Source organism: Parus major, chromosome 1, assembly GCF_001522545.3.
Source record: "Parus major isolate Abel chromosome 1, Parus_major1.1, whole genome shotgun sequence".
In the NCBI taxonomy this organism is placed as follows: domain Eukaryota; kingdom Metazoa; phylum Chordata; class Aves; order Passeriformes; family Paridae; genus Parus; species Parus major.
Genome location: NC_031768.1, coordinates 37,629,516 through 37,649,508, shown reverse-complemented (window position 1 = coordinate 37,649,508; position 19,993 = coordinate 37,629,516). Strand labels below are relative to the sequence as shown.

The following is a 19,993-nucleotide window of genomic DNA, read 5'->3' as shown; positions in this document are numbered from 1 at the left end:
GTTTGCACTGTCTTCTACACTAAGAAACAATTAAGACTGATCATTCCAGTAAACCAGTTCTTTGCCTGGTGACAGTGGAATACTTTATGTCTGATTTCTTTATTTTCAAGTGAGCAATTCCACTTTGAGGACTTCTAAAGTAATTGTTTTGGCCAGAGCACATCAAAATACAGTCCTCATCAAAGTACAATCCTAACACTGCAGGGAATCCCGTTGTGTCACATCAAAGAGTGCTTTTTGGTAAAAGGCATTAGTTATCATTAGTTTGATGTTCTGGTTATACTATAATGGCTTCTAGAAGCTGGAGGAGGTGACTTATTCTTGGAGCAAATGCTGGGGTAATTAATATTTCCCTCCTTACTCAGATTTGCCTTCACACCTCTCTCTTCTCTAAGTATAAGAAAACAGTGCAGCAAAAACTCTGCTTGAGACTTTATGGGAGAGGAAATTAGTATTTTTTTAGGAAATTCACAAGTAAATTAATTTTCACCACTCAGACAAATCTTTTTTTTTTTTTTTTTATTTCATCCTCTTGCATTTTCACACCCAAATACAAGCATCAAAGTGTCTGCATTTAATAGTTTGGTCAGGATTCCTTATGTGTGACACAGAACGTGGACAAGGGATGCCACCCATCAAGTTTTTGCTAGGTCTTTTTATTTCTTCTTGACTGACAGTAACAAACTGGTCTTTAAATACATCTTTTATGTATTTAGGACCCAAAAGTTAGAGTGAGCCTTTTGACTCACTCAGTTTTGCCTACTTTTATCTCTGCTAACTTCAGGCAAGTCTGGTGCCTGTTGTTGGTGCTTCCTGAGTTTTGACATTCTTGGGACAATGCTGTTCTTGTCAGGGTTTTGAGGAAAAGAATGACACAAGATACGTGCTTTGTCTGCATTGACATCTTTCAATGTTGAGCACATATCCTTCTGCCAACAAGTCACCATGACATTCATCATATTGTTGTTTTATGAGAGTGCAGACCTTCTGATTTTGACGAATAACACATTCCTTAGTTTACTCCTGTGATTGTGTTATTGGTTATCAGTGCAGGTCATGCATTTGACCTCATTTTACTGTTTCTTCTGGTGCTTACTTACACGTTTTCATCCATATATCATTGGCACCAGTATTAAGATTTCAATGTTATTCTCTATGAATTGCCAGAGAACAAGGGAAAATTTGGAGTTTATAAGGCATACATACCCCTTAAGCCACAATTCCCAGCTTTCCAATGATTTAAACTTTTAAAACTGAGACAGAAACCTCCATATCACATTCTTATGGTGATGGATTCTAGGATTGCACAGTCATCACTAGGATATACGATGGTAAAGCTCCCTCTCAAAAGCCTGGTGTAAGTTGCCCCTGATGCCATGTTCCTTTGAATATGAAATTTTAATTATTCTCCAGCCAGGCTAAATAATTGGATTCAGAGGAAATACTGGTTGTTTGTTTTTTTTTTTTTTTCTTTTTTAATAGAAGATATACAACAGGAAATGTAAAATCTTTTATTTTTTATGAAAGTTCTAAGTCCATACTGCAGAAATCATGAATGACATTTCTTTTTGTCATCTGTTCAGTGAAGCAGAAGCATGATATTTTCAGATAACATGTTCTTATGAGGACCAATAAGACCATAACCATAGAAATGAGAGAGCTATGATTAATTATATGCTTCATTAAGCAAAGCTAAGTATGGTACAGTTGCAGTCAGATAGTTTCCTCATTTCTTGCACTAATGTTGATCCACAGAAACAGTATATATGACATTTGTGGAATTCTCTGATATATGTAAAACACAAATTAGGAAAGAAAAATAATGCCTGTAAATCTCCCAAATAAAAACAGGTTTTGGCACTGAACATACTAGTGAATATACTAGATAGAAACATTCTCCCTATATATATTACTTAATAGATAATTTTTATAATGGTGTTTGTTATTGAAAAATCAAATTTATTCAGGGCAGGGGCGGGGCAGGGAACCAAAAAAACCCAGAAAACCAAACCAACATTTCATACACATTTACTGAGTAAAATTGGCACTAACAAAGTTGAAAATGATGGTATTAAATAGTGAAGAACTCATAGTCTAACTGGAATAGAACTAATGTGAATTAGGGTTTTATTTTGGCAATACTAAGAGGAGAATTAATGACTCAGCACCTGTGTCCTTGTATTTAACTGCTTCATCCTAGCTCTGAGGCGTATACAAGGGCAGCAACAGATAAATTTGAAAGGATCAGTATGTATTAGATACAAGAGTGACTACTGTAGCTAGTACAGGCGCTAATGGCATTGTATAGTCTGTATTAAATTAATTTAATTTTAATTTTTCTAATTTTTCTTTTAAAATTCACTACAGGTTTCTGTCCTGGTCACAGAGACATTTGTGTAGGTGTATGAAAAGTCAACACTTTACATAGATGCTCAGAGAACTTAGTTTGTTTAGCTTTTCAGATAGCATAAAATGTAATTCAGGTTTGCAAAAAGCACTTTAATTTAATCTTCCTGCTAAAAGGAGCAGTAGAGGAATTGCTAGTATATTGAGATTTAAGTTGATTAACAGATATTAATTTTGTGAATCCAAAAGGGGCTTTTCTGCTGAACCTCTTCCATTAGGCTATAAATGGCCATTACATCATTGCCATGTGTGCCCTGCAGAGAAGTCTGTGCACTGTGTGCAGCAGAAGCTTGTCTCTGAGCAGGCCATGCTCTCAGAGCTCCTAGGACATGTCTAGCCCATGCCAGCATCACTTGAAAGTTTGTTCCAATAGTCATCACCCATGTTTGAAAAGCTTGTTCATTTCTTAAATGAATTTGCCTGCATCAGGTTTTCTCTCTTGCTTTGTCTTTGGTAGTTTGGGAATACCTGTTCTGACACCTTCTGAATCCCTCAGAAACTTTTAGTACCCTTCCAAGTTTTGCAAAAATCTCTGCAAATGTGGCTATCACAGAATTGCAGGACTTAAACCCCATCTCATCAATGCTCTAATTTTGTTCTCCTCATTTTTTTTCCCGGGTTGGTAGACGGAAAATGACATTAGCCCTTTCTGCTGCAGTGTTTCACTTGAAGGTGTTACTGAACTGCCTGACTGTTGTGTTACTCCAACTGGAGCCACATTCCACCTTCATTGGACTTAGACAAGACTAAGTGACCTTCTTTGAAAATATAATAGTCAGTATTTCACTTCACATTTATATTAGGTTTCTATAACTGCAGTTGTTGCAACTGTTCTGGTCCAAAAAAAAAAAATAAAAATCAGTGTTCCAATAATGTTTTTAGCAACTCATTTAGCATTTGGGTGCGGTAATGAAGCCTGCTCACCTAGAAGTATTTCTTGTATTATATGTGGTTTAATATTCTTTTCTGTTAATAATATAATGGAAAGTACTGTGATTTAAAAGAAAAAAGTAAAAATGGAAATCCTGCTTCTATTTAAATACAGAGAAAAATATTTGTTTCATTTTCTGTGGTGTTCTGTATCAGGGATCCTGATCCTGTGTTATGTTGTAATTTTTCATATTTATATTATACTTTTAAAACTTTTTATTTTTCATCCATTTAAAATACATGATATCATATTAGTTTGAGAAACTTCTGTTCCTGAGGTGCCAAATTTTGCTTGGGTCTGGCCTCAGTTTGCCCTTCAGGAACACCATCTATTTGTAATAGTCTGTAAATAAGAACCAGCTCCCTTTGTAATGGTTACTTCACCGTTTTCATTGTGCTGGTGCTCCCCTGTAGTGGTGCCTTTTGTATTACAAAATGGTCATGCACATTTTTGGGGAACACTGACAACAGCTGCATGAGTAGTCATAAACTTGGATTTCCCACAACAAAATTTCAGTTCCAGGCATGGCAAGAAATAATTCATCCTGGTGTCCAGTTTGGTTCAGGTTGATTGGGGTTATAATGGGCCCCTGCTAGTAATCTGTCACAGCTTGCTTTTTTTGCTGAATTCATATTCCACGTTTGAATCTTGTGGTTATTTGCATTATAATTCTAAAGAAAATGACAGAGTATTTGACACCATCTTTTTGTCTTCTTTGCCTCTCCCTCATCAAAGTCTTTGAGAATTGATTTTTAAAACGTTGTTGATTATTTAAAGTTCATTAACCTAGCTTTTTATGAATAAGCATTTGCAATGCAATTTGTTTGTGATTTTAACTGTTTTATGTTGGGTCTGAAATATTGACAGACCACTTCTCAGTAAATCTGCTTTATGTGTATATTTAATGGCCTTCTACCAGTGTTCCCTCTCAGTTTACAAAACCAAGTTGCGCTGGTGGCTCATGAGAAAAAATCAGAAAAAAAAAAAAATAAAAAAATTGCTGGTTTTCTTCCCTGCATCCTACAGCTCCATACTTTCCCAGATACTCCTACTGCTTGTTCCCTTCTTCCCTGTCCATGCTCCCAAATTATCTCAGTCCCTTCATTTCGACTGTCTTACCCTACAGAACAGATTGTATAGGAAAATAGTCACTGGTATGTATAATTTGCTTCCCAGGTAACTGATTAGCTAAAGAATTATTGCCTCTGATGCAGAAATATTGCAAAGCTGCAAAATGTAGTTCTGGCTGGGAGACATTTCTCACTTTTTTTATTTCTATTCTCCATTCCTGTATTCTTATCTGTATTTGTTGCCACTTTCCCCTTCTTTCTGGCCAAATTTTCTACTCAGTTTACTATTCAAAATATTTTCATTTTTTAGTAATATTTTTACAAATAATTTTTAAAAAAATTTTATCTTTCTATTTTATCTTTCCCCTCCCCTTCTTTAAAGCGTGAATTATGGCTTCTAGGGTCTATTTCTCACCAATGCTCTAGGGTTTCTTTGACCTATCCCTCACTTGTTTTCTGCACATCATTGGGGCACCCTGTTTAACACAAGGAGGGAACTGGAGAAGGCCATCCTGTTGGGAAGCCGATGTTGTCCACCCATCAGCCTTGCTATCCCATAGCACACACCTCACACTGAAGAGGTCTGAAGCTGTGACCACAGTCACAGGTTTCTGCTTGTCTTGCTCATAACCAACCTTGCTGTCATTACAGGCCATGGTATCTGCTCGTGTGGCCAATGCATTTGCCAGGATGGGTGGTTTGGAAAGTGGTGCCAGCACTCAAGGAAGTGCAACATGACGGAGGAGGAGAGCAGAAGTCTGTGCGAGTCAGCGGATGGCATATTATGCTCCGGGAAGGGTAAGATCTGGCAGCTGAGCTACCCTGTCTCAGTGCCTGACAGAGGAAAATAATCACATTCTGGAAGAATAATGTGCATGGCAGGGGGCTGTTGTTTAGTAACCCTGTCTTTCAAAGGCACTCATTATTAAAAGGATGTTAAGGGATGCTCTGAAATGCACTTCCATTTTGTCAGACACCCACCCCAGCTGTAAACGTTCAGCAGCGTTGCTCTCCTATGCAATTTAGGTTAGTAGCATATAATTTCCTGTGTGTGTTTAGCTGATGGTCTGTGTGGAACAGCTGTACATTGTAAACTAACTGTTAGTGCTTCCACTTTGGGGGAAAGGGCACTACCCATAGTAACACTCCAGTGGGGAAGATGGCAAATGTAATATGTTGGACAACAGTAAGTGGAGGAAGGTGTTTAAAAGCAATTTGGTGTCCTTAATCACCCTGCTTCCCAAAACAGCTGCAGAGGAAAAGTAGATATCTGCAACCCCCACAAATGAATCCTACAAACTTTCTCATTTACTAATTTTCATTCAGGTGGTTGCATCAGCTTCAGCTCAAAAAAATTGCCATAGGGAAGAATAAAAGTTAGAAAATCTTGATAATTATCTGAAATTATTCTCTGAGGTTCTTACCTTGCAGTCTTTCAGGCTAGGAAATTGCATTAATGAAAAGAGGGAGCTTTTTAGCTCCCCTGTAGTGCAAATTGACTATTTTTGTATATAATATGTCTGGAAGAGAATTGACAAAAAAGAGACTGGTTGGAGGCGAGGATGCACTCAATCCAGACTCCAAGTGCCATTTTCTGTATTTCTATGTCCACTACATACAGGAAAGAAATCTGCCAGCTAGAAAAAACAGTTAGGAACCTTCTACATGAGGCAGATTTCCAGTTTTCCCTTTGGTAAATTTTATTTCAGTGAAAAGGAAATTTAAATGGGGTTTCCCAGCCCAGCCTTCCTCCATCTGTATTATCACTTATCAGAATTCTCCCTATTGCACCATTTCATTATGTTTTGGGTTTTTTTTTCTCCCTTAGCTGATGCAATGTCATAAAAAATGAGAAAGTTGCACAGTTTCTCTGTTGTTTTCCAAATGGGACTATCTCTAAATTAGCATATGTGTAAGAGGATGGGTTACTGGAGAAATGGAAATTACTCTGTTTTACTGCAGAAGCTAACTTTTTTTTCTCTTAATGTGTGCCTCACTGAAATTTTTTATATAAACCATGAAGGTGAGGGAATATGCTTGGTATCAATAAAATGCACTATGTAAGATTCTGTATAAATATAAAAATGAAAAATGATGTTGATTTTAAAAATGTTTGTATTATCTGCTATCTTTTTCTATGAATGGCTGAATTTCTACTTATTCCAGCCTGTGGGTCTTACTGTGAGAACAATTAGCTTTGAACATGCGTTTCAAGGGTACAATTTACTTTGAGGCTTTGGGAGTAGATAATCCATCAGGAATTTGCAGAGATATCAGGGATTTTTTACCTCTGTTGGCTATGCTGCTGGGGCATGGTTTGGGATCTGGTCACTTATATAATCTGTAGCAGCCTGAAAGGTGCTCTAGAGTTGTCCTTTCCCACCTGACCGATTCTGTGATTCTGTGCCTGTAAATCCATACTCAGCAACAGTGGTGGGATATTTTTTTATTTTTTGTTTGTTTGTTTGTTTGTTTTTTGGTTAAGTTTCTTTGGCCCCTGAGCACGTATTAGCTTCCAACATCATGAAAGGTTGCCCTGAGGACAATCAATATAAAAAAGCTGTGTCAAATTAGATACAATTGCAGCTGTATTGTAGGAACAGCAATTCGCATATAAATGTTTGTCCCACCAGAGAAATCACCTCCATAAGACATATTCAATAGTGTGTGGCCTGCCTCTTCTCTGAGCAGGATGGGGATCACAGGAAAAGACAGACTAATTACTTATAACTTCTGTTGCTAAGCTCTTTTTCTCCTTTATTTGTTTTATTTTTTTTTTCAAATCTATTCTTGATGCTAAGATATGTATTTGGAAATCATGTCCTACTAGATATTCATAGTTTAAAACACTGTTCATAGATAGTGAAGCACTATATGGGAACCCAAATGGCAAATTTTTCCTTCTGATTCATTACAGTGAGAAAAAATAATGATTACTGCTCAAATAAAAGGGAATTTTGAACCTGTGCAATAATGGTGGTTATTCCATTTTTGTTGGAAACCTAGCCATGATATGCAAGTGCCAAAATGGACTGAGGATAGCTTGAGTTTCTGTATGTAGGTTTAAATGGACTGTGAGGAGTCCTGGTTTTTAGCAGATAACTGCTGAACACTATCAGAAAATTGCACTCTGTAATGTAAGCAAAGCTTGGGCATCCACATTCCTGGGCTGTTTTCAGAATCTTGGCTCAATGACTTGTGCCACCTGTAGCAAAAGCTCTTCCCAAGGAAAACAGCAACACCCACCACGCTGCTGCCTCCCTGGCAGTAAAGATAGGGCTGTACATGGTGACTGCAACGGTGCAGGATGTGGGCAAGGTAATGAGCCAAATCCCATCCAAGAGGATCTGGCTGGGATCCCAGGAAACACCCTGCAACTCATTAGACTCGGTTAAACTGAGGAGCCTCCCAGAGCAGCATGCCCTGTTCAGAGAGAAGACTCAATACATTTCCCTAACAGATTTTTGCTCCAGTTTGGAGCTTATCTTCCTTGCTTGACTTGGTGTTAAATTTGCTGTATCTTCTGCAAAACAGTTTTAAACATCGTGGGCATCCCTCAGTAGCAGCACCAGCGCTTGCTTATGCAGAATCACTTCAAGCTCCTTACAGTGTAATACTCTTAATAACTGCTTTAATTTCACTCAAATACTCATACCAGTCCTCATTATTTTCAGCTGTCAGTACCTTGCTGTTTGTATAAGCAGAGGTATTTGGTTTAAATTACCCTCAAGTATACCTTAGTGTACCTCTTGTAGAGAAACCCTGGGATATGTATGCCATCCTCCACTGCCTCCTTGTACAGCAGCATTTTTGATCCTTGTATGCAATGTCAATATTTCCTATGCCAGTGGCCCAGTAAGCAGTATTCAGAACTCACAGAAAATGTTGATGCTTAATCAAATGCTTCCATCCTCAACTGTTCTAATCACTAGCTCTTCCTGAATATATTTACATGTTCCATATGTTACAAGTTAAAGCACTTCCCTAAAATCAGAAAATTAGTTAATTTTTGTGAATTTAAACTAAGCATTAAATTACATATTTAATTAAAAATCAGCACTCTGCTGAGGCTGTTCTGAAGTTTTCAAGAATTAAGCTTCAGTATTTATAGGAAAAAGAATGGAAAAACGGTTGATATCAACAGATGCAACTTTTTTTCTTTAAGTGTATTAGGATTATTAGTGTGGATTTTATTCAGAGGTCACTGAAAGAATTGGAAAGATGGAAAAGCACGATTTTATAGGCTTTGGCTCAGGCCCTGTTGAGTAACTCATGCATTCTGTTTAGGTTATATTCTGACATAACCAAGCTTACTTCTATATATTTTTTCCTTTAATAATGCATTCAACACATTGATGACTTTTTAATAGAATCGTTCTGGAAATTTTGCAGGAGGCTGGGATTTTCAAGTACATTTAACTAATTATAAGCATCTTCTGTAAAAGGTCAACAGTTTCTTTGGTGACTTTTTTTTTAACTCAGCCCCTATTAGTTGAAAATGTTGCATGCTATAGTTTATCTGGGTTTTAATTTTTTTAAAACATTCATTTCTGCTGTTACCTGTGGGCTAGGTCCACAAAAGCAGTTTTGCTTAGCAGTTAGTAAGATTCCCCACTTCAGTCTGAAATCTGTATAGGACCAGGCTGCTGAAGATGAGATCTGTAAAAGCCAAGTCTCTTCAGCCAGGTGCTGAAGTCATTCAGGGGGAATTACCACCTCCTTACGGCATTTCTAGTTGCAGCAGAGCCTCTCTCACACACCTCTCAGACTACAGGCTTCCTGACACATGATTGTCTGGGGGCACCTGTCACTTTCCACGATTCAGAGCCACGAACTTTCTCCTGAGGGTAAGGATACCTCAGAGACTTCACCTCAAGGGAGGTTCCTGGTGCTCCATGGGTTATGGCATCACCTGAATTTGACCAGTCCCTGCTTTACCTGTGAGGGTGTGGCCTGACATCATTGAGGAGAAGGAGAGCAGCTTGTCTCAAAAAGGGCACACTGCACCAGTGAGCCAATTGCTGAGCTGCCATTATGTGCAGAAACTCCTTCTGACCTAGAGCAAATGTTCAGTAATTCCATGAGAGGTGGGGAGGCTTCATTCGTGGTGATGAGGATTTTGGGGGTCCATAGATGTTAGTCTTGGGCACCGCTGGTCTTTTGTGAACTCACCTCTATAAGCTTTAAATAAGGAGAATTATTTTCTTCCTGGGTGTGATTTTATTGCCTTCAGTAACAATGGGTCAGGGACAATTTGAGCTTTGCTAGTAGGAAAAAAAAATAAAAATAGAAGCTACTGGGGAGAGAAGCCCTGATTGTAGGTCTCTGAAACCAAAAGAAAGCTTCAAAATGTGAGTCTTGATTAATTGAAATAGCAGGATCAAAGCATTAGTACTAACATCCCACCATACTCTAGCTCATGCCAAAAGAATCCCTTCATTCAAAAGGCTTTTAGCTTGATTATTTTCTTTTATGCAACAGCCTCTTAGGCAGCAATTTTGTGCACATGCATATGTGCGTATGTGTGCATATGTGTGACTTGGGTTGTTATTTTCTAGTCTGAATGTGCCAGTACTCTTTGACTGTGAGTAATAATTTTTGTGATTTCAGGCTCCTGCCACTGTGGAAAGTGCATCTGTTCACCCCAGGAATGGTACATTTCGGGTGATTTCTGTGAATGCGATGACAGAGACTGTGACAAACATGATGGTCTCATTTGCACAGGTGCAGTACAGGCTAACACTTAATTGCTTCAGGAAACAAACTGAGTTGATGGAAATTATGTTAGACAAAGCCCAGCTTCTTCTTTCCCCACTGATGGAGGAAGCGTATTTTCTGGTTATTCAAAACTGCTATAATTGTTTCTTCATGCAATGCAATGATCAAATTAAGGTTTCAAAACAACAGTTAAAAGCTTGACTATGAATTTAAACAGCTAAGCCAGCTATGGAATCCATCAACAATTCTCTCTGTAATAGACTACAAGTTACTGTTTCTTTGGCAAAGGACACAATGTCAGCATTGCAGCCATGAGGATTCCTTAGCCTTTGTTCTTTTACTGGACAATCCACGTGTGTAATGAATTTAAGTCACAGACAAAATTCACTTGTTTGATGATCCCAGGTGGGTTAGGGACATAGCTGCGTGGGTTAACAGAGCTTCCTAGCAATCAGACAGTTGTCGGTGGGAGGCTGGAATAGCTGATAGCTTTTCTTATGATGTGATGGTAAATGATTCAAGCAGCTTCACCTTAACCTTGTCTGAATATGCAGGTGGCAGATGTCGATAAAAATGGGCAGGCTGCCAACAAACCCTCGTGACAAGCATAGTGACAAGAAGCAGCATGGGAATTGCTAAATTAACTCACTGGCTGCTTCCTGTTACAAATCTTAATTTTAGAAAATCTTTGCTGAGGAATTAATAGATGTGGAAGAACTCTGCAAGCCAATTAGAGTGAGAGTGGGAAGGCTGACACTAGTAAATTGTGTCTGTCTTCCAGCTAGCTCTGTTAGCAAGGGTCATTTTCTGCAGGCAACTAACCAGTATGGCAGGAACAGGAGCCTTATCTGTAGCTCTAATGCCTAATCATGGATCTTCATAAAGTCAGAAGGAAGAGGGGTTTACATAGATACAAAGGCTAAAGAGGTCTCAAGCTAAACATCCAAGGGTCATAAAAAAACATTTAAATAAAATTAATAGATGGGTCTCAACTGTTTCCCTGCTGCAGAATAGGGCCAGGACATTTTTCACTTAATAGAGAGTTTGAGATAGGATTTATTTGTATGGTACATATGAGATTTTAGGTTTAACATTTTTCATGCTCAAAGTCATGGTTTTATTGTTATTCTGCTGGTAGCTTTTAATGGCTTTTTCTTTATGAATAATAGTTAAAAGTAATCTTGTTTTTCTTCGTACCTGGAGGCACAGTGTGAAGACTTAGCCTCACCAGCTGGGTACAAAAGCTGGTGCACACAAGCACACTTTACCATACACGATTTCAACATTTGCAATACTGCTGATGGAATTATTGAGAATATGCTATTAATGCCTTGTAAGTATAGGTGTGGGGTGGCTTCTTAATGCAATGGTGCAGTTATTGCTCCCTTCCAAAGGGAAAAGGGGTAGGGGAACAATAAAGGAACAATGCATCTACTTTAGCATAGCTTTTTACTTCCCATAAAACACATTATAATGTAGTACATTTCAATTATGATAATTGCACTTTATTCATTCTATTCTAGGTAACGGTGTTTGTAGCTGTGGAAACTGTGAGTGCTGGGAAGGATGGAATGGAAATGCTTGTGAAATCTGGCTGGGGAGAGAATACCCTTAATGAAGGATGCCAAAGACTGAGGAGAGGTTTTTTTGTTTGTTTTTCTTTAGGCTGCTAGGACATTTAATTTCAGAAGTGTCTGGGTGTGGGTATGCATGAACGCACACATACACGGTTGTAAATACCTTAAAACACATTTGAGGATCTGCTCCTTAAAGAAATGCATCAGAAAGCTAAACAAGGGAGCAGGACAGCCCGAGCTCTCTAGAGGATGAAGTCATACTGGCCCTATGGAACTTCTCCAGAGATTTTTTTGTAACTTCAGTCAAGCTGATATAATGAGTATTTCTTTGAGCAACCTGAGGCAAAGGTATAAGAAATCCCTTTTTTTAACATTATTTACTTGGTTGTTGTGTCTTCTTATCATTATGCAACAATACACATGTAGAGGAGTAGCACTAGTTGAATATTTGTCAAACAATTAGTTCAATCTGTTTTATGGTGTGTGAAAAATACATTATTTGGCCCTTCTTTCTCTTCAACAATCCTGATTATGAACTAACTCATAAATTGAGAGAAACTTTAAAGAAGCCTATAAAAATATTAATGATTTTTTATTTGGTCAAATAATTGTGATACTGAAGTCCAGTTATGTTACACTCATAGGCTGAAGACCCAAAATGTTTGAATGGAACCTTTTCCACAAGAGAACTTTTAGTTTCTGTGGTTGATAAGTCAGTAAGTTGGTTATCTAATCTACATATTACAATACTTTCAAATACATAACCTATAGAAACATATGGAATGAAACAAATAAAGATATAAAAGTATGATTGCCTGTTTTGCATATGTGTTCTGCAACTCATATGTACTTTTGTTGTGCTGTTCTATGTATCTACAGTTACCTCCTACATGTAAAGCAAATGAAAATTTTTTATATTAGTAACTTTTAGGATGAAAATTCTGTCTACTTTTAGAAATTACTGTTCAGGACAAATTGCCATGGCACACATGGAATTCACTGAATTTAACTGCTTTCATAGAAGCAGGGAACATGAACATCAACTTACTTGAAAAATGATCTGTGCTGTGCCATAGCTTGGTCTCAGCCAAAGGTGTTTGGACAATGGCAACAAAGTAATTGAAGTTTTAATACAGTAAATACAAACAAAGCAGTGGTATGAACAAAAATTTTATTTTTATTTTCCAATGGTGAAATGCTGCTCAGTGTGAAATTCACATTGAGTTATGAACGATGCACAACTATTGGGACTTCCCTAACTTATTTACATATGAGTCTCTTATTTTTTTGTACATGTAGATTTGGCAGCCCTTGAATTCTTTAGAGCAAAAAAAAAATAAATAAAAAATACATTTTAGTTTCAAAAGTGTTTACATTTTGTGAAACCATGATTGAGCAAGAAATTGATTAAATGGCTCAAAAATACTTCTTTTAGATACCAAACTTTAACATTGTGGTTTAGGTGCCAAGGTCCTGATTTTTGAAGTGGTACATGACTCAGAAATAATGGAACTACGTATTAACAAAAAGAATGTATTTCCATTATTAGTCTAGAAATTACTTTTCTTTTAGAAAGGACAGTTTTGAAATAGGAAAATACAATGGTACAGAACATGTAATAGAATGCAAAATTTCAAATTAATTTATTTAACTGCTTTATTATTCCCCCGTCCCATATAGCTTGCTCTTTAACTACCACTTTTTTCCCCCCTTAACCTGGCTTCTTTCTTTCTAAAAATGAAGTTTGTGAAGCCCATATTCTCAGGGAGTACCATTAACAAACATCCAACTTATATATAAGCTATGCAGATAAATAACTAGACATACATCCCAAAGCTGCTAGCTACTCTCTCATCAGATAACCAAAGTATCAGGCAGAGTTTTAAATTGTATTCATCAAGCATAAAGAATCTTCAAAGTAAAATTCATCTTGAAATTTTTATTTGTATTTTATACTTAAAACCCTTAAACTGCATGGGGCTCAACAGGAATCCTTTCTTAAGTTTCAGCATATATGCATTTTGCCAACCCTAGTGTCTGGAGAGCACAAATTGTTGCTTTTATTTATATTTATGAATAACGAATACCGCTGACCTGAATCATCTCATAATCACTGGGGTTTTTTTCATATACATTCATCTGCTGAATCAGAGTGTAAACAATGAAGGATACAAAGTTGTCCTTGCTTTCCTTCCATTTGTATTTAGTACTGTATTAAGAAAATACAACATAATCAAAACTCTTATCTGGTATCAGTAGGTCCTTTTGACTTGTTTCATGGCATCAAAACATTTCTATATACTGTAGATCAGCTGTGGTATTTCATGTACTCATTCATATATAAAAGAACAATTGTTTAGGTGGTTCCAGTTTTGTATTTGATGCATTTTACTTTGTCATTTGCTTTAATTTTAAATTTATAGACTTAAAGAGTATAAAGTAATTTTTATTTCTACCTTGATTTTTTTTTTTAAACCAATCGGCTCCAACCTTTTTGACTACAGGATGGATTATGTAGCCATAGCATTTCAAAAAGTGTTATCCAAGTTGTTTATTAACGTACATTTGGAAAAAAAATTGGAATATCTAAGACGGCTACTCTTAGTGGTTCATTTAAATGCAATTATCAAACAAAATGGTGCTATTACCATAAACCTTAAAGTATTAACTAAGACTACTAAAAATGTAATGTACACATTAATTCTTTTCCAAATTTTCTTCTGTTTCCTATAATGTTGTTTGCACATTTCCCCTACTCTTCATGCTGAGGTAACTGGTGATGTGACACTCAGCATATCGTGTTTGTGGCTCATTTCCTCCCTAGCAAAATGAAATCAGAAGGAATAAGATTATAATTCCACATATTCAAATATAATATCTGTATTAATAAATTGTTATCTTTTTTCCTTATCCATTCCCTGTGATGGAAATTTGAGATACATAAACTGTAAATGCAGGAAGAGGCATAAGGAAGTGAAACTTACTGCTTGATATTTCATAGGTAGTGACTGTAAAAACCTGCTTCCAGGCCTGTGGCAAACAGCAAAACCAAATTGGATAAATGGGGACTTTTTACTGATTAGGTTGATAAACCTTATAAACAAAAAGACACTATAACCTTGTTTTCTTCTTATGTGAGAAAGAACACAATCCAGAAGTGTGCCAGTGCTTCTATAAAAGACTTGCAGGATTATATCTATTGTGTATAACATATCTGTAATATAACCTATAAAAAACCTGTGGATTCATTTGCTTCTATAATTTATTAACCTGCTTGTGATCCTTTTTTTTTATTTTCCACTGGCTATGTTGTTTCTTAGAAACACATAGATGCATTTATTCATGTACTTGCTCTCACTTTTCTGGTGCATTGCCCTTGCTTCTTTGCAGACTGGTATCTCACTTTGTAGCTAAATGATACAGCTAAATGATACTGGGATGAAGAAAGCTAAGTTGAATATTTCTGTGACTAAGTAATTGAACAAAAAATATATTACATCTTCAAAAATAATTAATAGCATTTGCATTAGTCATCACAGAAAAAAAAAAACAACCCTGTTATTAAACATTTTAGAATGCATAGCATGAAATATGAATTTATCTAAAGGGCCATTTAAAAGAAAGAGAACCTTCTTACTTAGTCTAATTTTGCTTCCATTCCCATTTGAATGTAGCTGAATAATATATTCTTTATACCAACAAACAGATGGATCATCATGATACACTTTTACTGCATGGACCAAACTGCCTGCTTTCATACCTCATTGCTTAAACTAGTTTTAAACCAAGACAAAAAGTTTCCCCGATATGTAAAGCCAGGGTTCTTAGTCTTGTTTCAGTTTTATACCAAAGTGAATTGATTTACTTTATATCTGGTGAAGGGGAGGGGCTGGGAGGGGTTTATTAAGAACCAGCATTAATGAAAATGACAGTATATTAAAAATCAATTGAGAATGACTAAAAAACCTAGCAAATTAAACAGAAGCTCTGTTATGTGAACTACAAAGCACTTAAGAGGAGCTAGAGACCCTTCCGTAGGCTCTACCATGTGAACAACCTCATAAGGATTCTTGTGTATTTATAAAATTTTTGAAGTACAGCAAAATAGTGCTTTGTTGAAGTAGTTCATATCTCCTCAAAACTGGATCTCTAAAACTGTGCAGGTGTGACTGATTTTGCCAAATAGAACTGTAGCTGAAATACAGATCAAAAAACCAGAAGAAAATGACTCTGTGCTGTGTTAACATATAAAATGGCAAGATGAGGTTAGATTGCAGTGTGAACAGTCTCTCAGAGATTAGAGGAAACCCAGAAGAACAAAATACAATGCAAGCATGCAAAAGACCTGGAACGCTGCAGATTCACGGACAGCTGCACATGTAAGTACAAAAACCCCAATCTGTAAATACAAATTGATTCCATCAGGTTTACTATACAGTACTTAGTAGTAACAGACAGTTGAAAACAGCTTTCACTTAACAGCAAAATTAATTTTAGAGGGAAGAAAATGGTGAAGTCTCATCCTGGAGAACAGCAAGAGAGGTATTATATTAAGGAGCTGAAATTTTCTTTGGCATGGTAAAGGGGGAGAACTGAGTTTGCCAACCTATTTACATGAAGTTTCACCATCCTGTGGCCAATGCAATGATGCTTTGCACAGTCTACTTCTTACATAAACTTTTTTGTTGGTTTCCAGTATGCCTTCATATAAATGTTTTATTCATCATGTTGAATCTGTGTATACAACAAATAAGAATAAACACAAACTGTACAATGCAGACAAACTCTTTGCATATATGTATGTAACTTTGTAACACTGACCAACAGTTCTTTGACAGACACAACCTACAACATGCAGTTAGTTCATCCTTGTCATACTCTTCCCATGCAACAGATGAGACAAGACAAAATTAAAAGGAGGAAACAAAGCACAAAGTTACCTCTGTTATGTTTAAACAGATTGTAGAAAAAAAAATATCAGGACATTGATTCATTGGATTAAACACTCAAATGAATTTAGCCCACAGAAACAAAACCAGAAAACAATAATTAAAAAAAAAATAAAATAAAAAAGCGCTGTATTTCCAGTATGTACTAACTGCTTAAAGGAATTAAATCTGGCTTTAATTATAGCCTCCCAAACTGGTTTACAGATCATAGTTACTCAGGACCAAAAGGTTAATGTTAAAAAGAATTCTTATATAGGATCAGGCAATGAACCAGATCCTCCTTGCATGGCTCAGCCAGGTCTCCAGCCCTGTCTCTCCTCAGGCTCTTACACTGGGTGAGTTAAAAGACAGCTGAATGGGACATGAACTCATGTATTCCCTCCTCATGTATCAGGTGAGAGAGAATGTAGCCTTCATCTGTTTTATCTTACTTGAAGCACTGTGAAGTTCTCCTCTAACAATTGTAGGAAGGCCTGGGGCCATGGCAGGACCCAGCGGACAGGACAGTGTCAAGGCTGCTGCCTCTCGTGGGTACTGCAGCGCAGAGCAAGCCCCCAGCTCACCATCTGAGTTGCTTTGGTTTGATTTTGTTTTCTCAGGGATGGTGCACAAATCCCACTGGACCAGATGGGACGAGAAGGGCACACCAAAGTTTCTAATAAAAGTGTTGTTTCCCCACGCACACAGATTTAGTGCTAGCAGGCAAGGGCACAGTCTTAAGTCAAAGTTTCTTTGCATTTTTATCACAGTTTTAGATTAGGTTTATTTTTTTTTTTCTCTATATGGATAGAGGGCTTCATGCTTAACTCATTCCCTCCCTAGAAAGACCCAACATCAAGCATTGTATCTTGCTGTTCTCATATCACACATACAAAAATAAGTCTGACCTACAGAAAAAAAGAAAAAGTTTACCTAGAATTTAGCAGCTTTACAGTAGCCTCCTTGAAGAGTGCACTAAATGTTGCTTATAAAAACAGAATGCATTTGAAAACTAGTATGAAGAGTTCATTCAGACTGAATCAGACTGTTCAGCTGAGCAGACAGGGAATTTGAAATAATCAGCAGTCTCTGTTAGGGACTCCAGCTCAAAAATGTGATAAAACAAATTGCCAGAAATACAGTGCTAAAAAAGGATGGTTTCCTCTTTTTGTCTTTAAATATCAAGGTAACAGCAAGAGGCCAAGAGAGTGTTGCCACACAGTTTTCCAGGCTGAGATACAGTTTGATCTTTGCTGCCATTTCTAAGAAACAAATTCCTTCTTAAGCATACAGAGAGTGCCCGTAATTTTCATCTTCTGAAAGCCTGTGACTAAGCGTGCAAAAAACTTCAGTGGCATCTCTGTGGCATTCTCAAAATCTTTCCCCCGCCCTCCTTCATCCCCCGCAACACTGGTTTAATTGTTCACAAGTGACAAACTCAAAGGGTTGATGTTGTTTCTGGTTATATGATCCAAGGCTTCAATTTTATGATGTTTTTGAATTTTTCTTGGTTCATGTAGGAGAAAGTACAGTATATAGAGATCAAGGCAAGGCACCTTCAATCTAGCAATTTGGTGGGCATGTTATCCTAGGAAGCTGGGTGGAGGTACATACTGGGATATCAGTGAAATACATAGGACTGGACTTTGCATGCTTAGCTAAAAATAAAAATAAAGTTTTGTAATATGTCCAGTTTTAAAACTTCTTTTTTTAAAACACCAGAAATATTAAACTATAATTTTTAACTACCCTTTGCATTGGTGCTGCAAAAAAGAACACAACAACATCCTTGCCCATGCTTTGCTAAGTAGGTGTGGGATTCAGCCAAAAATAACAATGGCATTAAGTTCAGTTCCTTAAAAACAGGAAAGGATTATATTTGAAATGGAGTTAGGTAGCGCAATTCTGATTAGTCTTACTTTTTTTTTTTCTTTTACTGGTGGTGGTTGTTTTTCAAACAATGAAGATTTAGTAGATGAAAAATGAGCCTTAATTCAGACCTACAAGGCCTACAAAATTCTTTGGACCCACTTTTCCAAAAATGAGTGGGTCTTGCTCGCTGGGCAAGGCAAATGTTACCATTACCAGTAAGCCTGTGATATGTATAAAACACACACACAAAAAGAAACTATAGGGGGATGCCAAACACACGTTTCAGAAAACTCCCCGTTGGTTGTGTTTGACACTCTTCCCTCCACTTTAATCCAACCTCAGAAGCACAGTATCTGTTACTAAAGAGTATTCACATTTAATCAATATTTTAAGCCAGAGACAACGATCCTATTCTTTATAGATATAATTTGTAATAATAGATTTTTGAAGGCTTCCTGATTCCCTGATTGCTTTCAAAACTAAGCCACCGGCAACACTTAAGTTATAGAGAAACACAATCCCTGCAAAAGGTCACAAACAGTGGAGCGAGCAGCCTTATAAAAAAGGGAAGAAGAGAAATCCATAATAGCACAGGTTTACAGCATCTAACTAGAAATTACTTGATTATTTGTGTGCTACAAAATAGAACTTAAACACATGGATTTTGCTGAAACTGGACTCAAAAAGGGATTATGGGCAATTGTCAGCAGGCAAGGTATCAAGTGTACTTGTGAAGTATGTCATTCACATGAAGTGTCACAGTCACAGAAAAGATATTAAAAAGGCATTCCAATATCTGGTAGGGCATTCCATGGTCTGAGTTTAGCTGGTTCATCCAGGTGTCTTCTCGTTGTGGTGGAGCTACATGTTGAGATTTATCCACTTGCAACAACTCAGTTCAGAAACAGCAACGGGCAAGCTGGTGACTTGCCACAAGCTGATCCACAGACACTGCCGAGGGGAAGTCTGGCAAGGATAAATCACTCAACTGTACTTGGGACTCAGTAAAGTCACAACACCTGTGAGGATCTGGCTATGTCGTCTTGCTCTTGTTCACTGGTTTGCCGCCATTCATTATTGCAGATGCACTTGTGCTTTTACTTGGAGTTACCCCAGCCTTTGGCACTGTTTCTCCAATATCATGCAAAGATGGTTCTCGATACATGGCAACTGAGGGGAAGGAAGAGAAAAGGAGAGGCATTTTTAACAATGTATCACATACGAGAGTTCATCTCAAATAGGATTAATTTTCTATGTTCCTCTTGCATACCAGGAAAACTTTATTTTGACAGACACTGGTTTTGCATCACTGATAGAATTGCTTAAGCCTCCAAAATTCTCACACTTCTTCTGCATCTGACTTAAAAATGCAGTAGGTGACTGCATTCTTGCTTGTTCAATGGATACTATAGCTTCTTGGAAATGAAATAGAATTCTGTCTTTGCCAAAAGCACACAAAAATATACATGTGGATACACATGTATGTATATA

The 19,993-nt window shown here is 37.1% G+C and overlaps 2 protein-coding genes across 4 annotated transcripts in view; one reads left to right on the top strand and one right to left on the bottom strand.

The window, feature by feature from the left end:
* The window catches only part of ITGBL1 (integrin subunit beta like 1), a 125,254-nt gene extending 112,744 nt beyond the window's left edge, over positions 1-12,510 (top strand). Inside the window, exons 9-11 of the mRNA XM_015638116.3 lie at positions 5,059-5,205; positions 10,018-10,131; positions 11,649-12,510. Coding sequence (XP_015493602.1) covers positions 5,059-5,205; positions 10,018-10,131; positions 11,649-11,740 — 353 coding nt within the window. The 3' untranslated portion in view covers positions 11,741-12,510. The remainder of the gene's footprint in view (positions 1-5,058; positions 5,206-10,017; positions 10,132-11,648) is intronic.
* A 349-nt stretch (positions 12,511-12,859) lies between these two features.
* Positions 12,860-19,993, bottom strand: part of FGF14 (fibroblast growth factor 14) — a 377,875-nt gene continuing 370,741 nt past the window's right edge. For all 3 annotated transcript variants that reach the window (XM_015638128.3, XM_015638144.3, XM_015638137.3), the window contains one exon: positions 12,860-19,672. In XM_015638128.3, the coding sequence (XP_015493614.1) occupies positions 19,536-19,672 (137 nt within the window). In that variant the 3' untranslated portion in view covers positions 12,860-19,535. The remainder of the gene's footprint in view (positions 19,673-19,993) is intronic.